Genomic DNA, 19963 nt, shown 5'->3' on the forward strand with positions numbered 1-19963 from the left:
GGCTTTTGTGAAAAGATTGTAGAGGTATTCATGGATGATTTTTCTGTCTATGGGAATTCTTTTGATAATTGTTTGCGAAACCTTGATAAAGTTTTGCAGAGATGTGAAGAAACTAACCTTGTTCTTAATTGGGAGAAATGCCACTTTATGGTTAATGAAGGAATTGTATTGGGACATAAAATTTCTGAGAGAGGTATTGAAGTAGATAGAGCTAAAGTTGAAGCAATTGAGAAGATGCCCTATCCTAGGGATGTTAAAGGTATTCATAGTATTCTTGGTCATGCTGGTTTTTATAGGAGATTTATTAAAGATTTCTCTAAAATTTCAAAGCCTCTTACTAATCTTCTTCAAAAAGATGTACCTTTTGTTTTTGATGATGATTGTAAGGAAGCTTTTGAAACTCTAAAGAAAGCCTTAACAACTGCTCCTGTAGTTGAACCTCCTGATTGGAATTTACCTTTTGAAATTATGTGTGATGCTAGTGATTTTACTGTAGGTGCTGTTCTTGGACAGCGAGTAGATAAAAAATTGAATGTTATTCATTATGCTAGTAAGACTCTTGATGCTGCTCAAAGAAATTATGCTACAACGGAAAAAGAGTTATTAGCCGTAGTTTTTGCTTGTGACAAGTTTAGACCTTATATTGTTGATTCAAAAGTCACAGTTCATACTGATCATGCTGCAATTAGGTACCTTATGGAAAAGAAAGATGCTAAGCCAAGGCTTATTAGATGGGTGCTTCTTTTGCAAGAATTTGATTTACATATTGTAGATAGGAAAGGTGCTGATAATCCTGTTGCTGATAATTTGTCTAGATTGGAAAATATTGCTTATGATCCTGTGCCTGTTAATGATAGTTTTCCAAATGAACAATTGGCTGCAATAAAGGTGAGCTCGCGAGATAGTCCTTGGTATGCTGATTATGCTAACTTTATCGTTTCGAAGTACTTGCCTCCAACCTTTCCAGCTCAGCAAAGGAGGAAATTCTTTTATGACTTGAGGAATTATTTTTGGGATGACCCACACTTATATAAAGAAGGAGTGGATGGTATTATGCGAAGATGTGTCCCCGAATATGAACAACAAGAGATATTGAGTAAGTGTCATGGTAGTGTTTATGGAGGACATCACGCCGGAGATAGAACCGCACAAAAGGTTCTACAGTCAGGATTTTATTGGCCAACTCTCTTTAAAGATGCAAGAAAGTTTATTTTATCTTGTGATGAATATCAAAGAGTTGGTAATATCTCTAGACGCAATGAAATGCCTATGAATTATACTCTCGTTATTGAACCATTTGATTGTTGGGGATTTGACTTCATGGGTCCTTTCCCTTCTTCAGAAGGTAACACTCATATACTTGTTGCTGTTGATTATGTTACTAAATGGGTGGAAGCCTGAAGGAGATATGCCCTAGAGGCAATAATAAAGTGGTTATTATTTATATCTTTATGTTTATGATAAATGTTTATATATCATGCTAGAATTGTATTAACCGAAACATTAGTACATGTGTGATATGTAGACAAACAAGAAGTCCCTAGTATGCCTCTTAAACTAGCTTGTTGATTAATGGATGATTAGTTTCATAATCATGAACATTGGATGTTATTAATAACAAGGTTATATCATTGTGTGAATGATGTAATGGACACACCCAATTAAGCGTAGCATAAGATCTCATCATTAAGTTATTTGCTATAAGCTTTCGATACATAGTTACCTAGTCCTTATGACCATGAGATCATGTAAATCACTTATACCGGAAAGGTACTTTGATTACACCAAACACCACTGCGTAAATGGGTGGCTATAAAGGTGGGATTAAGTATCCGGAAAGTATGAGTTGAGGCATATGGATCAACAGTGGGATTTGTCCATCCCGATGACGGATAGATATACTCTGGGCCCTCTCGGTGGAATGTCGTCTAATGTCTTGCAAGCATATGAATGAGTTCATAAGAGACCACATACCACGGTACGAGTAAAGAGTACTTGTCAGGAGACGAGGTTGAACAAGGTATAGAGTGATACCGAAGATCAAACCTCGGACAAGTAAAATATCGCGAGACAAAGGGAATTGGTAATATATGTGAATGGTTCATTCGATCACTAAAGTCATCGTTGAATATGTGGGAGCCATTATGGATCTCCAGATCCCGCTATTGGTTATTGGTCGGAGTGAGTACTCAACCATGTCCGCATAGTTCTCGAACCGTAGGGTGACACACTTAAAGTTGGATGTTGAAATGGTAGCACTTGAAATATGGAATGGAGTTCGAATATTTGTTCGGAGTCCCGGATGAGATCCCGGACGTCACGAGGAGTTCCGGAATGGTCCGGAGAATAAGATTTATATATAGGATGTCATTTTATGTGAAATAAAATGTCGCGGAAGGTTCTATGGAAGGTTCTAGAAGGTTCTAGAAAAGTCCGGAAGAAACCACCAAGGAAGGTGGAGTCCACATGGGACTCCACCTCCATGGCCGGCCAGCCCTAGATGGGGTGGAGTCCCAAGTGGACTCCACCATAGGGGGCCGGCCACCCCCCCACATGGAAGGTGGGAATCCCACCCTTTGGGTGGGAGTCCTAGTTGGGCTAGGTTTCACCTCTTATGGAAGGTTTTGGTTTCGGGTCTTATTCGAAGACTTGGACACCAACACTTGGGATCCACCTATATAATGAGGGGCCAAGGGAGGGGGCCAGCCAACCCCAAGACCACAAGCTGGCCACCCCCCATAGAGTGGCCGGCCACCCCTCCCAAACCCTAGCCAAGCTCCTCTCCTCCATATTGCCCGCATAGCTTAGCGAAGCTCCGCCGGACTTCTTCACCGCCACCGACACCACGCCGTCGTGCTGTCGGATTCAAGAGGAGCTACTACTTCCGCTGCCCGCTGGAACGGGGAGGTGGACGTCGTCTTCATCAACAACCGAACGTGTGACCGAGTACGGAGGTGCTGCCCGTTCGTGGCGCCGGAACCGATCGTGATCAAGATCTTCTACGCGCTTTTGCAAGCGGCAAGTGATCGTCTACCACAGCAACAAGAGCCTCATCTTGTAGGCTTTGGAATCTCTTCAAGGGTGAGACTCGATACCCCCTCGTTGCTACCATCTTCTAGATTGCATCTTGGCTTGGATTGCGTGTTCGCCGTAGGAAAATTTTTGTTTTCAATGCAACGTTATCCTACAGTGGTATCAGAGCCGTGTCTATGCATAGATGGTTGCACGAGTAGAACACAATGGTTTGTGGGCGTTGATGCTCTTGTTATCTTTAGTTTGAGTACTTTGCATCTTTATGGCATAGTGGGATGAAGCGGCTCGGACTAACTTTACATGACCGCGTTCATGAGACTTGTTCCTCGTTCGACATGCAACTTGTATTGCATAAGAGGCTTTGCGGGTGTCTGTCTCTCCTACTATAGTAGAGATTCAATTTACTCTTCTATTGAAAACATTAGTATCAACATTGTGGTTCATGTTCGTAGGTAGATTAGATCTCTCTCGAAAACCCTAAACCACGTAAAATATGCAAACCAAATTAGAAACGTCTAACTTGTTTTTGCAGGGTTTGGTGATGTGATATGGCCATAATGTGATGATGAATATGTATGAGATGATCATTATTGTATTGTGGCAACCGGCAGGAGCCTTATGGTTGTCTTTAAATTTCATGTTGAGTAGTATTTCAAAGTAGTTGTAATAGTTGCTACATGGAGGACAATCATGAAGACGGCGCCATTGACCTTGGTGCTACGCCGACGATGATGGAGATCATGCCCGAAGATGATGGAGATCATGTCCGTGCTTTGGAGATGAAGATCAAAGGCGCAAAGACAAAAGGGCCATATCATATCACATATGAACTGCATGTGATGTTAATCCTTTTTATGCATCTTATTTTGCTTAGATCGCGACGGTAGCATTATAAGATGATCCCTCACTAAAATCTCAAGATAATAAAGTGTTCATCCTTAGTAGCACCGTTGCCAAGACTTGTCGTTTCGAAGCATCTCGTGATGATCGGGTGTGATAGAATCAACAAGTGCATACAACGGGTGCAAGACAGTTTTGCACATGCGGATACTAAGGTGGCCTTGACGAGCCTAGCATGTACATACATGGTCTCGGAACACGTGATACCGAAAGGTAGAGCATGAATCATATGGTTGATATGATGAACACTTTGAGTGTTCGCCATTGAAATCACACCTTGTCTCGTGATGATCGGACATAGGTGCAGTGGATTTGGTTCGTGTGATCACTAAGACAATGCGAGGGATATTGTTTTGACTGGGAGTTCACCTAGGGTTTTAATTATGTTGAATTAAAATTTGAACTCAATTTGTCATAAACTTAGTCTAAACTATTGCAAATATATGTTGTAGAGATGGCGTCCCCAATCAATTTTAATCAGTTCCTAGAGAAAGAGAAACTTAAGAGCAACGGTAGCAACTTCACCGACTGGTTCCGTCATGTGAGGATCTTCCTCTCTGGCGGAAATCTGCAATTTGTGCTTGATGCACCGCTAGGTGACCCTCCTGCAGAAGATGAATCCGATGAAGTAAAAGCTGTTTACGCAACTCGGAAAACTCGGTACTCTCAAGTTCAGTGCCATCCTGTGCGATCTGGAATCCGATCTTCAAAAACGTTTTGAGCACCATGATCCTCATGAGTTGATGAATGAGCTGAAAGCTATATTCGAGACTCATGCGGCAGTGGAATGCTATGAAGCATCGAAACATTTCTTCAGCTGTATGATGGAAGAAGGCAGCTCCGTTAGTGAGCACATGCTCGCCATGACCGGGCATGCGAAGAAACTCAGTGACTTGGGAATAGTGATTCCTAACAGACTGGGGATTAATCGTGTCCTTCAATCACTGCCACCAAGTTACAAGAACTTTGTGATGAACTACAATATGCAGAACATGAACAAGGAGTTACCTGAACTCTTTGGCATGCTAAAAGCTGCTGAGATTGAGATCAAGAAAGAGCACCAAGTGTTGATGGTCAACAAGACCACCAGTTTCAAGAAACAGGGCAAGTCTAAGGGAAAATTCAAGAAGGGTGGCAAGAAAGCTGCCACGCCTCCTATGAAACCTAAGAACGGCCCTAAGCACGATCTTGAGTGCTATTCGCAAGGAGAAGGGACACTGGAAGCGTAATTGCTCCAAGTATCTGGCTGATCTGAAGAGCGGCCTTGTCAAGGAGAAGAAAGAATGTATATCTGATATACATGTTATAGATGTTTATCTCACTGGTTCTCGTTCTAGTACCTGGGTATTTGATACTGGTTCGGTTGCTCATATTTGTAACTCGAAACAGGAACTAAAGAATAAACGAAGACTACTGAAAGATGAAGTGACGATGCGCGTTGGAAATGGATCCAAAGTCGATGTGATCGCTGCGGCACACTTCCTCTACATCTACCTTCGGGATTAGTTTTAAGCCTAAATAATTGTTATTTTGTACCCGCGTTGAGCATGAACATTATATCTGGATCTTGTTTAATGCAAGACGGTTATTCATTCAAGTCTGAGAATAATGGTTGTTCTATTTTTATGAATAATATCTTTTATGGTCGAGCACCTGAAAAGAATGGCTTATTTCTATTAGATCTCGATAGTAGTGATACACATATACATAACATTGATGCTAAGCGAATTAAATTGAATGATAATTCTACTTATATGTGGCACTGTCGTCTTGGTCATATTGGAGTGAAACGCATGAAGAAACTCCATACCGATGGATTACTTGAATCACTTGACTTTGAGTCACTTGATAAATGCGAAGCATGTCTAATGGGAAAAATGACAAAGACTCCATTTTCTGGTATGATGGAGCGAGCTACTGACTTATTGGAAATCATACATACCGATGTATGTGGACCAATGAGCGTAGCATCGCGCGGTGGTTATCGTTATGTTCTAACCTTCACAGATGATCTGAGTAGATATGGGTATATCTATTTCATGAAACATAAATCCGAAACTTTCGAGAAGTTTAAGGAATTTCAAAGTGAAGTAGAAAATCAACGTAACAAGAAGATCAAATTTCTACGATCTGATCGTGGAGGTGAATATCTGAGTTATGAGTTTGGCATGCATTTAAAGAAATGCGGAATACTTTCACAATTGACACCGCCGGGAACACCACAACGAAACGGTGTGTCCGAACGTCGTAATCGAACTCTCTTAGATATGGTTCGTAGTATGATGTCTCTTACTGATTTGCCGTTATCATTTTGGAGTTATGCATTAGAGACAGCCGCATTCACTTTAAATAGAGCACCATCAAAATCCGTAGAAACGACACCGTATGAATTATGGTTTAATAAGAAATCTAAGCTGTCGTTCCTGAAAGTTTGGGGTTGCGAAGCCTATGTAAAGAAGTTACAACCGGACAAGCTAGAACCCAAAGCGGAGAAATGCGTCTTCATAGGATACCCTAAGGAAACTATTGGGTACACTTTCTATCACAGATCCGAAGGCAAAATCTTTGTTGCTAAGAACGGAACCTTTCTTGAGAAAGAATTTCTCACTAAAGAAGTGACTGGAAGAAAAGTAGAACTCGATGAGATTGATGAATCTATACTCGTTGATCGAGTAGCGCGATGCGGAAGTTGTACCTGTACCGCCTACACCGGCAACAGAGGAAGCAAATGATAATGATCATGAAACTTCGAACGAGGAAACTACTGAACCTCGCAGATCGACAAGGGAACGTGCCACTCCTGATTGGTATGATCCTTGTCTAAATGTCATGATTGTAGATAACAATGATGAGGACCCTGCGACGTATGAAGAAGCGATGATGAGCCCAGATTCCAACAAATGGCAAGAAGCCATGAAATCCGAAATGGGATCCATGTATGATAACAAAGTATGGACTTTGGTAGACTTACGATAGCCGAAAGGCTGTCGAGAATAAATGGATCTTCAAGAGAAAAACAGAGATGCGATGGTAATATTACTGTCTATAAAGCTCGACTTGTCGCAAAGGGTTTCCGACAAATTCAAGGAGTTGACTACGATGAGACTTTCTCACCAGAGCGAAGCTAAAATCTGTGAGGATTTTGTTAGCAATAGCTGCATTTTTCGATTATGAGTTTTGGCAGATGGTTGTCAAAACGGCGTTCCTTAATGGAGACATTGAGGAAGAGTTGTATATGGTACAACCCAAAGGTTTTGTCGATCCTAAAAATGCTGACAAAGTATGCAAACTTCAGCGTTCAATCTATGGACCGAAGCAAGCATCAAGAAGTTGGAACCGACGCTTTGATAAGGTGATCAAAGACTTCGGGTTTATACAGTGTCATGGAGAGGCCTGTATTTACAAGAAAGTGAGTGGGAGCTCTGTAGCATTCCTGATATTATATGTAGATGACATATTATTGATCGGGAATGATATAGAACTATTAAGCGATGTTAAGGGTTATTTGAATAATAGTTTTTCAATGAAAGACCTTGGTGAAGCATCGTATATATTAGGCATCAAGATTTATAGAGATAGATCAAGACGCCTAATAGGGCTATCACAGTACATATCTGGACAAGATTCTAAAGAAGTTTAGAATGGACGAAAGTAAGAAAGGGTTCTTACCTATGTTACCAGGCAAGGTATTGAGTAAAAATCAAGGACCGGCTACGGCAGAAGAAAGAGAAAGGATGAGTAACATCCCCTATGCCTCGGCGATGGGATCTATCATGTATGCCATGCTATGTACTAGACCGGATATAGCACATGCCGTTAGTTTGACTAGCGAGATATCAAAGTGATCCAGAATGGAACACTGGACAGCGGTCAAGAATATCCTGAAGTACTTGAAAAGAACTAAGGATATGTTTCTTTGTTATGGAGGTGACCAAGAGCTCGTTGTAAACGGTTACACCGATGCAAGTTGGAACACTGATCCTGATGACTCTAAGTCACAATGCAGGTACGTGTTTATATTGAATGGTGCTGCGATGGTGGGCAAGCTCGAAAGTGCACGGTGGCGAAGTCTTCAACGGAATCGTAGTACATAGCGGCTTCGGAGGCTTCATCGGAAGCGGTATGGATGAAGAGGTTCATTGTAGAGCTCGGTGTGGTTCCTAGTGCATTGGACCCATTAATCATTTCTTGTGATAACATGGGTGCCATCGCCAATGCACAAGAGCCAAGGTCACACAAGAGGCTGAAGCATATCAAGCTGCGTTACCACTCGATTCGCGAGTACATCGAAGATGGAGAAGTAAAGATTTGCAAAGTACACACTGATCTGAATGTAGCAGATCCGTTGACTAAAGCTCTCCCTAGGGCAAAGCATGACCAACACCGAATGCTATGGGTGTTAGGTATATTACAATGTAATCTAGATTATTGACTCTAGTGCAAGTGGGAGATCAAGGAGATATGCCCTAGAGGCAATAATAAAGTGGTTATTATTTATATCTTTATGTTTATGATAAATGTTTATATATCATGCTAGAATTGTATTAACCGAAACATTAGTACATGTGTGATATGTAGACAAACAAGAAGTCCCTAGTATGCCTCTTAAACTAGCTTGTTGATTAATGGATGATTAGTTTCATAATCATGAACATTGGATGTTATTAATAACAAGGTTATATCATTGTGTGAATGATGTAATGGACACACCCAATTAAGCGTAGCATAAGATCTCGTCATTAAGTTATTTGCTATAAGCTTTCGATACATAGTTACCTAGTCCTTATGACCATGAGATCATGTAAATCACTTATACCGGAAAGGTACTTTGATTACACCAAACACCACTGCGTAAATGGGTGGCTATAAAGGTGGGATTAAGTATCCGGAAAGTATGAGTTGAGGCATATGGATCAACAGTGGGATTTGTCCATCCCGATGACGGATAGATATACTCTGGGCCCTCTCGGTGGAATGTCGTCTAATGTCTTGCAAGCATATGAATGAGTTCATAAGAGACCACATACCACGGTACGAGTAAAGAGTACTTGTCAGGAGACGAGGTTGAACAAGGTATAGAGTGATACCGAAGATCAAACCTCGGACAAGTAAAATATCGCGAGACAAAGGGAATTGGTAATATATGTGAATGGTTCATTCGATCACTAAAGTCATCGTTGAATATGTGGGAGCCATTATGGATCTCCAGATCCCGCTATTGGTTATTGGTCGGAGTGAGTACTCAACCATGTCCGCATAGTTCTCGAACCGTAGGGTGACACACTTAAAGTTGGATGTTGAAATGGTAGCACTTGAAATATGGAATGGAGTTCGAATATTTGTTCGGAGTCCCGGATGAGATCCCGGACGTCACGAGGAGTTCCGGAATGGTCCGGAGAATAAGATTTATATATAGGATGTCATTTTATGTGAAATAAAATGTCGCGGAAGGTTCTATGGAAGGTTCTAGAAGGTTCTAGAAAAGTCTGGAAGAAACCACCAAGGAAGGTGGAGTCCACATGGGACTCCACCTCCATGGCCGGCCAGCCCTAGATGGGGTGGAGTCCCAAGTGGACTCCACCATAGGGGGCCGGCCACCCCCCCACATGGAAGGTGGGAATCCCACCCTTTGGGTGGGAGTCCTAGTTGGGCTAGGTTTCACCTCTTATGGAAGGTTTTGGTTTCGGGTCTTATTCGAAGACTTGGACACCAACACTTGGGATCCACCTATATAATGAGGGGCCAAGGGAGGGGGCCGGCCAACCCCAAGACCACAAGCTGGCCGCCCCCCATAGAGTGGCCGGCCACCCCTCCCAAACCCTAGCCAAGCTCCTCTCCTCCATATTGCCCGCATAGCTTAGCGAAGCTCCGCCGGACTTCTTCACCGCCACCGACACCACGCCGTCGTGCTGTCGGATTCAAGAGGAGCTACTACTTCCGCTGCCTGCTGGAACGGGGAGGTGGACGTCGTCTTCATCAACAACCGAACGTGTGACCGAGTACGGAGGTGCTGCCCGTTCGTGGCGCTGGAACCGATCGTGATCAAGATCTTCTACGCGCTTTTGCAAGCGGCAAGTGATCGTCTACCGCAGCAACAAGAGCCTCATCTTGTAGGCTTTGGAATCTCTTCAAGGGTGAGACTCGATACCCCCTCGTTGCTACCGTCTTCTAGATTGCATCTTGGCTTGGATTGCGTGTTCGCCGTAGGAAATTTTTTGTTTTCAATGCAACGTTATCCTACAAAGCCATACCCACAAAAAGTGCTGATGGTGAGACCTCTTTAAAAATGCTTTTAGATGTTATTTTTCCTAGGTTCGGAGTACCTAGATATCTTATGACTGATGGAGGTTCTCATTTTATTCATGGTGGTTTTAGAAAAACTCTTGCTAAATATGGTATTAATCATAGAATTGCTTCAGCTTATCATCCTCAAACTAGTGGGCAAGTAGAATTGTCAAATAGAGAAATTAAATCTATTTTGCAAAAGACTGTTAATAAATCTAGGAAAAATTGGGCTAGTAAGTTAAAGGAAGCATTGTGGGCTTATAGAACTGCTTATAAAAATCCTATGGGAATGTCTCCTTATAAAATGGTTTATGGAAAAGCTTGTCATTTACCTTTAGAACTAGAACACAAAGCTTATTGGGCTGTAAGAGAACTTAATAAAGATCTTAAACTTGCCGGTAAGAAAAGGTTGCTACAATTGAGTTCTTTAGATGAGTGGAGAAGTGAAGCTTATGAAAATGCTAAACTTTTTAAGGAGAAAGTTAAGAAATGGCATGATAGAAGAATTATTAAAAGAGAATTTAATGTTGGAGATAAAGTCCTATTGTATCGGTCTCGTCTCAGATTTTTTGCAGGAAAATTACTCTCAAAATGGGAAGGACCATATGTTATTGTGCAGGTGTATCGTTCAGGGGCAATAAAAATTGTTTCGCTGAAAGATGATGCCACACAAGTGGTGAATGGACAAAGACTTAAACATTATATTTCTGGAGATTCTTATAATGAAGATGTTGATGTTATTCGAGTGGTGACTCCGGAAACTTTCATCAAAGATCAAATTTATAGTTCTGCAGAGTTTGACTTCGAATAGGTAACAGTTCTGGTAGTAAAAAGTCCGCGTTTAACGTTCCGAACAATATTTTTGCTGTTTTTAGAAAATATGAAAAATTACGAGATCGAATCGGAGTGGAGGAGACGCACGAGGGCGCGTCCCCACGTGGTGGCGCGGGCCCCACTCTGGCCGCGCCGCCATATGGGGACGGCTCCTCGGAGTCCCTCTCCCACTCGGGTTCGACCTGGTGCTTTCCTTCTGTCGTGAAATTTTTTGCTATATAATCCCCCGAATCCCCCGAGGTCCGTATATCGTCTTCTCGTCGTGTTTTGTTTCGAGCTGTTTTCTGCCAGGATCCGTTTTTGATCTAGAAGTACTATGGTCTCCAACAACAAGGGCAAGGGGCCTTGTGAGGAAGATATTCAAGATCCCGAGTGGAAAGAGATGGATGAGAGTGTCAAGGAAGAAGTGAAGAAGATGTCATCAATAAAAAGAGAGCGGCAAGCTGTTGGGAGTAAGCCAATCTTGGTGGGATCGGTTAACACTCGACGTTCTTTTTCTCATAACTTGCAGGGACCCTTACCACCTGCTCCCAGCCTCAACTCTTTCCCTGCTGTGGAGGAAGCTTTACGGGTTACCGATGAGTTTTGTGATCAATACCGTGTTCTGAGAAGGGAAGTGGAGATACTTCAGGAGGAGAATAACTGACTTCGCAGAATGCTAGAGCGGTTCCTCACTCCCACCAGGGTCGTTCCACCATCACCACCAAAGGAGTAATTCATCATTGGTATAGGCACCCTCTTGGTTTGTTCCAAGCTTGGGGGAGTGCCACGGTATCACATCATCACTATCTTTTAAGTTTTTACTGTCAAGTAGTGTTATATCATGAGTAGGGAAGTTATCATATAAGATGGTTTGCAGTGTGGAAGTATCTCTCTTTTAGTTGGTTATCTATGTATCCCTTGGTGTGAGTTATCGTTATGGAATATTAATGAGAAGTTTTATCATTTACTTTTTGCACACTTTATTTTAGTTTGCAATTTCTGTTATGTGATTGATCTTGTTGTTAGTATTGGTATCACTTTGGGAGCATCAAGTAAATCTATTTGGTTTTGGCAAACTTAGCATTGGTCAATAGCAACAATACTTTGAGGCTTAAGTAGGAAAGAGGGAAGTACATTTAGATATATTATTTCATTATCTTTCTTTCTTGTTAGCTAATGAGCTTAGTATTCTGAAGTTAAAATTGCTTGTGCTTACAAGGAAGATGCATGATTGTTTCTATCACATGTATATTTGTTTGTTTCCCTCAACTCTTATGCTTGCTAACCAACCTTGCTAGCCAAAGACCTGTACTGAGAGGGAATGCTTCTCGTGCATCCAAAACCTTAAACCAAACCCATGCCATTTGTGTCCACCATAACTACCTATTATGTGGTATTCTGCGCCACTCCAAGTAAATACTTCATGTGCTACCTTTAAACAATTCAAAAGTTATTATCTCTTATTTGCGTCAATGTTTTATAGCTCATGAGGAAGTATGTGGTGTTTTATCTTTCAATCTTGTTGGACGGACTTTCACCAATGGACTAGTGGCATATACATCCGCTTATCCAATAATTTTGCAAAAAGAGCTGGCAACGGGGTGCCCAGCCCCAATTAATAACTTTCATTAATAATTCTCTTCACATGTTTTGCCCTGATTTATCAGTAAGCAACTTAATTTTGCAATAGACACTCCTCCATGGTATGTGAAATGTTGGAAGGCACCCGAGGATTCGGTTAGCCATGGCTTGTGAAAGCAAAAGTTGGGAGGAGTGTCATCCATAAATAAAACTAAAGTACATGTGTAAACAAAAGAGAAGAGGGATGACCTACCTTGCTGGTAGAGATAACGTCCTTCATGGGAGCCGCTCTTTGAAAGTCTGTTTGACAAGGGGGTTAGAGTGCCCACTACCATTCGTTGACAAACAACAAACACCTCTCAAAACTTTATTTTTATGCTCTCTTTATGATTTCAAAACTTAAAAAGCTCTAGCACATGATTTAATCCCTGCTTCCCTCTGCGAAGGGCCTATCTTTTACTTTTATGTTGAGTCAGTAAACCTATTTCCCTCCATCTTAAGCAAGCAATTGAGTTGTCGTGATCCAACCATTTATATTGTGATCTATTTAATCATGTCTTTTATTCTTCTTTGTTTAGTACAAATTTTATCTGAATGAATATGACTTTGAAGGTTATCAATGATTATGAGGAGGTTGTTATGATTGAGCATGTAAGTTCTGCCATATAAGCTCTAATATAAAGACTCTACTCGAAAGATAAGTACAATCTGTTAATTGTACTTTGACCAAGAACGAAGTTTGCCATCACCAATTATGATTTCCTATGCACCTTCATTTGTGATTTCCCTTTACTTGTTTCAAGTTGAGTTATATGAGGAAGTCGTTTACTAGAATGTCTTGTGTGAATTAATAAATGTGATGCTTCTTGTCCGTATTTTATTTATCGACTCTTCACTCCATAAACATGTGGTCTTGTTTACTGAGTTCAGTTTCGCTTGGGGACAAGCGAGGTCTAAGCTTGGGGGGAGTTGATACGTCCATTTTGCATCACTATTTTATATCATAATTTACTGTTATTCATTGATATATTTCATATTTAGAGATGATACTTATGTTATTTCACCTATTTTGCATGTTTCATGATTATTGGAGAATTACTCACCGGAGTCAGGATTCTGCTGAAAAAAGCGCCGTCAGGATACAATATTTCTGAAGATCAACAATTGACGGAAAATATACCGAAGCTCCTATTTTTCCAAATGACGGAGCCAACCAAAAGGGGAGGCCGAGGAGGGCCGCCATGGGCCCTCCCCATAGGCCGGCGCGGCCACCAAGGTCAGCGCGCCGCCACGTGGGGAGGGGGCCCACGACCCCCTCGGCCATCGCCCTTTCGCGTACTTCATCTCGCAGAAACCCTAAGGTGCTGGGGGACATCGAGGATAGACAACGCCGCCTCCTCGAGGCGGAAAACACCAGAGAGAAAAGAGCTCTCCGGCAGGGCAGAAATCTGCCGGGGAAATTCCCTCCCAAAGGGGGAAATCGTCGCCATCGTCACCGTCATCGAGCTGGACTTCATTGGGATCATCATCATCATCATCATCTCCACCACCGACACCGTCATCTCCACCGCTGCACCTCGTCTCCGCTGTAACATCTAGGGTTGAATCTTGAGTATTTCATAGGGAAAACTCTCCCGGTATTAATTACTCCTTGTTATTGATGCTATTGAGTGAAACCGTTGAATCAAGATTTATGTTCAGATTGTTATCCATCATCATATCACCTCTGATCATGTTCCATATGATGTCTTGTGAGTAGTTCGTTTAGTTCTTGAGGACATGGGTGAAGTCTAAATGTTAGTAGTGAACTATGTTGAGTAATATTTAATGGTTTAATGTTAGTAGATGACATAATTTTTTTTATGGTGGTGTATACTACCTCCATTTTAGAACAAGTGTCGCAACTTTGCTTGTAACTAGATGCATTTTTGTGTGTAAATATATCCGTATTTAGAATAAATTGGGACACTTATTTTTGTAACGGAGCAAGTACTTTCAAGATTTTATAGATTATTTTATGTTGTGAAAAAAATGTATAACATCCTTTTAGGGATTTCAGAACTTTCTTATGAGTGTTTTTTAGTTTTGTTGGTGCTTGTTATTCCAACTAAAAAATACATTATTAAAATACTACTTAAACAACGGCTTCTTCCTTGAGCTATGAGCTGAGCAACGGCCATTTCTTCCTCAGGCCAACATAAAAAGGTGGGCAACGCACAGATCGCACGAGATTCTGAATTCAAATAGCCCTAGTGGCCGAACATGCCCACACAAATAAGAGAGTGATTGTTTCGAAGCAAAACTGCCGTTTTTAGGCTCTGCTCGTCCCCCGTGCTCTGCTCTGCCGGCGCAGCCGCAGCTCTTCCTCTCACCTCGCCGCGCGGCGCACCAAAAAGAAGCTGAAGTCTGAGATCCGGAGACTACACGCCGCGATGCAGAAGCCGGCCCTCAACACCGGTTCGTCCCCTTCCCTACCTCCTACCCTCCGCGCACTTTACTAATTTGTCCCCCATTCGATTCGGTTCCAAGATTCTGTGGATTCCTCTTCGCCATTCCACTGGCGGGTGCTGCCGGCCATGGACTCACTTCACGGCTGCTGATTTTGTGTGTGTTGCAGGGGGGAGCGGTCACGCGACGAGGGCGGACACGCTCACGCAGCGGGAGCCGGACACGTTAGGAGCACCATGCTTCGACGACGACAACGAGGGCACAAATTATTGGTGGTGGACGGTTCAGATGAGGCAGCGCCTGTTTAACTTCAACCCTCTTGTGTGGAGAATGTTGGACGAAGCAAACCCAACGGATCTCGAGCAGAGGAACAGCCACTACAACGCCCAAGTTATGAACGCCTTATACTGTGGCTTGAGTGATGATCAGCTCTACCGGGTCTGGCACCTTGAGAGCGCCAAGGAGATTTGGGACGCTCTCCGGATTATGCATACACAAGACACCTCGATTGTTCGCGAGTTAAAGGCCGAATTGTTAAGGGAAGAGATGAGGTCGTTCGCCTTGCACAAGGGCGAGTCCCCCAATGACATGTACTTGAGGCTCCATGCTTTGGTCCGTAAGATGGAGCACCTTGGATGCAAAGAGGTGACCGATTCTTATGTTGTGAGGAAGATGCTTCGCGCCATGGCACCACGGAACCCATCCCTGGTGAGTAATATTTGCGAGGATCCTAAATTTGAAGAACTGACACCCCAGGATGTGCGCGATACTTTCATCATCTGTGACACACAGCGCGAGTACGCCAAGGTGGACACCGGCAGAGAAACCTCTCCGCCACCCAGCTCTTCCTATGGAGAGCCAGAATATCCTGGAGGTAGCTCGGGAGAAACACCTCGCTACGCTGGCGCACAGTATCTGTCATGGCAGCGTAGGATGAAATTCCACTTGCTCAGCATTCACCCTCTTGTGTGGGCAAGTGTGGAAACTGGTTTCTCTTATGTAGATGAAGCAAATCTAACGGCTCTCGAACAGAGGTATAAGCAGTGCAATGACCAAGCTTGGTGCGCCTTATACCGTTCCTTGGATAATGGCCAAGCCAGCCATGTTTACATGGACATCAAAAGGAGTGCTAAGGAGATTTGGGATGATCTTCGAGGTAGGGCTGAAGCAGTTCGTGAGCCAAAGCTCGATGGTTTGAGAGCAGAGATGGACTGGTTCACCTTGGGAGAACATGAGACCCCCCAGGACATGTATACAAGGCTCAACAAATTGGTCAATGACATGAAGGGCCTTGGATGCAAAGAGATGACCGATTCATATGTTGTGAGGAAAATGCTTCGCGTCATGACACCAAGCAACTCAACCTTGGTGACCCTCATCCGTGGGAAGCCTAACTTTGAACAACTCACCCCTCGGGATGTGCTTGCAACATTCCTCCTGTACGACATGGTGCAAAAGGATTCCAAAATCGTGAGTCATTATGCTTCGCCAAGCTCAAACAAAAAGATCAAAATCTCCTTGAAGGCCCAACGACTCCTAGCGGAGGAATCAAGCGATGAGGAACATGACCAAGATCAAGACCGAGAGCATATTCAAGAAATGACTCTCTTGGTGAAGAACTTTGGAAGGATGCTTGGAAAGAAAGAGCATGAAGCAAGAGGAAGAAGCAATTTTCCTGACAAGTCACAGAAGAGAAACTCAAGGAGATCCTGCTATAAATGTGGTGCCCCTAATCATCTTGTTGCCAATTGCCCTTTCAATCCATATGATGACTGATCTAGTAGTGACACGATCTTAGATTAAGCATCCAATGTCTACTATTTAGTGTCAAGAATTTCTATTTAATTGCTTTTAAGATATCATGTAATGGTCTTCTATGAAAATGCTAGCATGTCCCCTGTAAAACGCACATGTCTTCCTCACAGGAAGCTGACGTTTCTCAATCTTCATTCGTATATGCAAATATACGTTTCTTTTCTGCCTCATTTTATTTACCAGTTGCGATTTGAACTAAGATTAAGTTCATAGAAAAAATCTTGCAATTTTTGGATGGACCGAACCTTTGAATTGCTTCTAGATTCGTGCTAGTCATGAGTTGCAACTGAGATTTGATGACATCATCTAACTAAGAACAAAGTTAGTTCTTAGTCGACTCAGAACTAGTCACACCCTTTTATCCAATCTCTTCCATAAGATTCGAAACCGATATGAATTGAAAAACAAAATATCTACTACAAGTTGCAACAGTTGCGCGACAGGGCCACTGTGTTCATCTCCGCAGAAACTACACCTAATGTGCATATGATTATACTTCTACTTCAGATGCTGCACTAATCATACACTTCTGCTTCAAAACTACACCTAATGTTCATATGATTATACTTCTACTTCAGACGCTGCACTAATCATACACTTCTGCTTCAATCGCTGTGTTCTTTTCCGGTGACCTCGGCCTTGCTTGTGTTGTTCCCACTCATGTGCCCCTCGAAGGACTCGGTTGTTGCAGGCCTGTAACACAAATTCAGAAAAGGCAGAAATTTGTCAGAATGATGCTTTCCACTAACACATCTAGAGAAGTGACAAAAAAAACACCCAAGGTACTTCAAGTAATAAGAATTTTCAACTCCTTGCAAGAACATGGGGAAAAAAACAATCACCTCACAAACATATTGAGTCCACAACTCTCTTGAAGCCACCCTAGTTCCTCCAATATCGTCTGAAGAATTTTTACACGCCAAAGCCGTATCCTTAGACAAGAACCTTCTGACAATATCTGCGCATGGTTGTACAACCTTGATGTCCCATGAGTGGCCAGTGGTACCTAGTGAAATATGCACCGGAAATTAGGTAAGTGGTACCTAGTAAAATATGCACTGGAAATTAGGTAAACGGACTAAACAAATGTCTACAGCAGGCCAATTCACCATTTATGGGCTAATAGGTTCAGATCTTACATTGGAATGCTTCTGTTGCATCAATGCGATGCAAATTCCACCCGAAGTCCTTATTCAGCCTGTGTAGCCTCCTTCTCTACGACAAAGATTTACAGTCTAGTACCGATAATTTTCTCAGATTATCTTCTGACAAAATGAAAGAATACAGATACACAGGAATTATAGTGCTTACTTGACGTCGGACAAGTCGTCGTGTGTTGGCTTTTAACTGGGAGACTGCTTCATTCAACAAGCTCTTCATCTTATCATCATGGAGATCAACCATACTTGTAGAAGAACCAGTTGTTATCTCATCAGGTTCTTTCTTTGCTCCATACAATCTGAAGAACTCATCAAATTCACGAACCCCAATGGCCTGGCGCAGACCCTGGGTATAAGTGGCGTTGGGATTATATATATTGCACAGTTCATCAAGCAGGCCATCATTGATCATGCAATCGACCCTTCCATCGACATAATTATCCAGAACTTGAAGATCAGCATCTACCCACAGGAAACAACAGTCAAATCTGGAGTTATTAGGCCGGCCCCATTTGTCCTGGCAACAAATAATCTCATTTAGGACATTATAGTGAAACATGTTCACATTCATGGCATAATAACTGAGTAATTAATTTAAAAAAAATACAAAAGTTGCTCACCTCCGCAGCTTCTCCTTGGAAAAGATGACTTGGTAGTGCACCTGTGGTTGCATATAACTCAAGGTAACGTTTTATCTGTTCAATACAACAAACAGCACGAATAAAATAAGACAAAAAAATGCAATATCATGAGAAAAACTAGAGCATGCTACAAATGAAGAATCACTGAGTAAGTGACTGAGTCATGGTAGGAATGTGCAATGCCCTTACTTTTCGATGGTTGTTTGGGTGGATCCTTTGCGCTGCAATAGGATCAATCTCCTTCAACTGTTCATACCCACTTCTAGCATCATCAATGGCAAGGCCTGAATAGCATATTCGAGATATAATACAATAGCAGAAGAAACAACAATAAAACAACCGGCGCGCTAAAAATAAGAAACAAGTGTTATGGTTTCAATACTCACCTATATCATCAAGGTGGTCACTCAAAGTGCAACCCTGCATATCTTCTGCCATATCCTCAAACAGGAATGGGCTAACAAGAGCCTAAGGCATTGTAGGAGCCCCCCCCAAAATAACAGACACATATATACTTAAGATAAGGAAATCGACAAGCGTTGAACTATGAGAGGGAAATCGACATCTATGGACCTGTATGTAGAAGTTCGTGCCGCCAACAACAACAGGTAAGCCACCACGATCCAATATATCTTCTATAATCTGCGGCCATTGAGAGTGCACGTGGTTCAGTGTCTCTACTGAACACTGAAGCGAACTTGCATCAGTAGCTTTCATATACGTATGCTTACCGGCACAGCATGATGCTGGAAATCGCGGCAGGTGAACTCCACGGAAGGATCGATGATGCTGAGGAGATGGTGTGGAACGCCTGCAGACGCCCCAAATGCAGTGCTGCTGAGCTCAAACTGAACCGAACTGGATTTGTTTCCTTTTAAAGGCAAAAAATAAGGGTGGATTTGGGGGAAGGAGAGACCTTTTTGCTCATGGAGGGGGACCTTGTTGGTGAGGACGTCGAGGCCGCGGTAGACCTGCATGGAGTCGGCGCTGACGACCTCGACGCCGGCGAAGTGGCCCGCGAGGTCGACGGCCAGCCGGGACTTGCCGGCGCCCGTCGCGCCCATGACCACGACCACTGCCTTCCTTCGCCCGCTTTCGGGCGGCGGCGAGGAGTCGCCGGCGTCGGGCATAGGGCTTGGAGACGGCGGCGGGGAGGCGGGCGCGGCGAGGTGGGCCATCTCGACGCAGATTTGGGAGGGTTTAGTTTTTTTTTTCCTTCCTGCTGAGATGACGGGGGCGGGGAAGATTGGTCAATCTATACTCGACGAATATTAGAAAAACCAA

General features: G+C 42.8%; 2 protein-coding genes across 2 annotated transcripts; one reads left to right on the forward strand and one right to left on the reverse strand.

The window, feature by feature from the left end:
- The first annotated feature begins 14809 nt into the window (after window positions 1-14809).
- On the forward strand, window positions 14810-17041 carry LOC127334024 (uncharacterized). Its single transcript, XM_051360457.2, has 2 exons — window positions 14810-15072; window positions 15233-17041. Exons 1-2 carry the CDS (start codon window positions 15048-15050, stop codon window positions 16837-16839), a joined length of 1632 nt encoding a protein of 543 aa, XP_051216417.1. The 5' UTR covers window positions 14810-15047; the 3' UTR covers window positions 16840-17041.
- A 173-nt stretch (window positions 17042-17214) lies between these two features.
- On the reverse strand, window positions 17215-19898 carry LOC127334026 (tRNA dimethylallyltransferase 2). The gene is made up of 10 exons (XM_051360458.1): window positions 19596-19898; window positions 19411-19490; window positions 19253-19321; window positions 19066-19147; window positions 18869-18963; window positions 18659-18733; window positions 18190-18555; window positions 18018-18093; window positions 17721-17884; window positions 17215-17571 (listed from the first exon to the last, which is right to left on the reverse strand). The coding sequence occupies exons 1-10, from the start codon at window positions 19855-19857 to the stop codon at window positions 17440-17442; spliced, it is 1401 nt and encodes a 466-aa protein (XP_051216418.1). The 5' UTR covers window positions 19858-19898; the 3' UTR covers window positions 17215-17439.
- Between the last annotated feature and the right edge of the window lie 65 nt (window positions 19899-19963).

This window comes from Lolium perenne, chromosome 2, assembly GCF_019359855.2.
Source record: "Lolium perenne isolate Kyuss_39 chromosome 2, Kyuss_2.0, whole genome shotgun sequence".
NCBI classification, from domain to species: domain Eukaryota; kingdom Viridiplantae; phylum Streptophyta; class Magnoliopsida; order Poales; family Poaceae; genus Lolium; species Lolium perenne.

Coding starts and splice junctions, on each gene's coding strand:
- LOC127334026 (XM_051360458.1), bottom strand. CDS start 19,857: ATGGCCCACCTCGCCGCGCCCGCCTCCCCGCCGCCGTCTCCAAGCCCT. Junction 19,491..19,595: donor CCCCCTCCATGAGCAAAAAG/GTCTCTCCTTCC, acceptor GGGCGTCTGCAG/GCGTTCCACACCATCTCCTC. Junction 18,094..18,189: donor GACGACTTGTCCGACGTCAA/GTAAGCACTATA, acceptor TCTTTGTCGTAG/AGAAGGAGGCTACACAGGCT.
- LOC127334024 (XM_051360457.2), top strand. CDS start 15,048: ATGCAGAAGCCGGCCCTCAACACCG. Junction 15,073..15,232: donor GAAGCCGGCCCTCAACACCG/GTTCGTCCCCTT, acceptor TGTGTGTTGCAG/GGGGGAGCGGTCACGCGACG.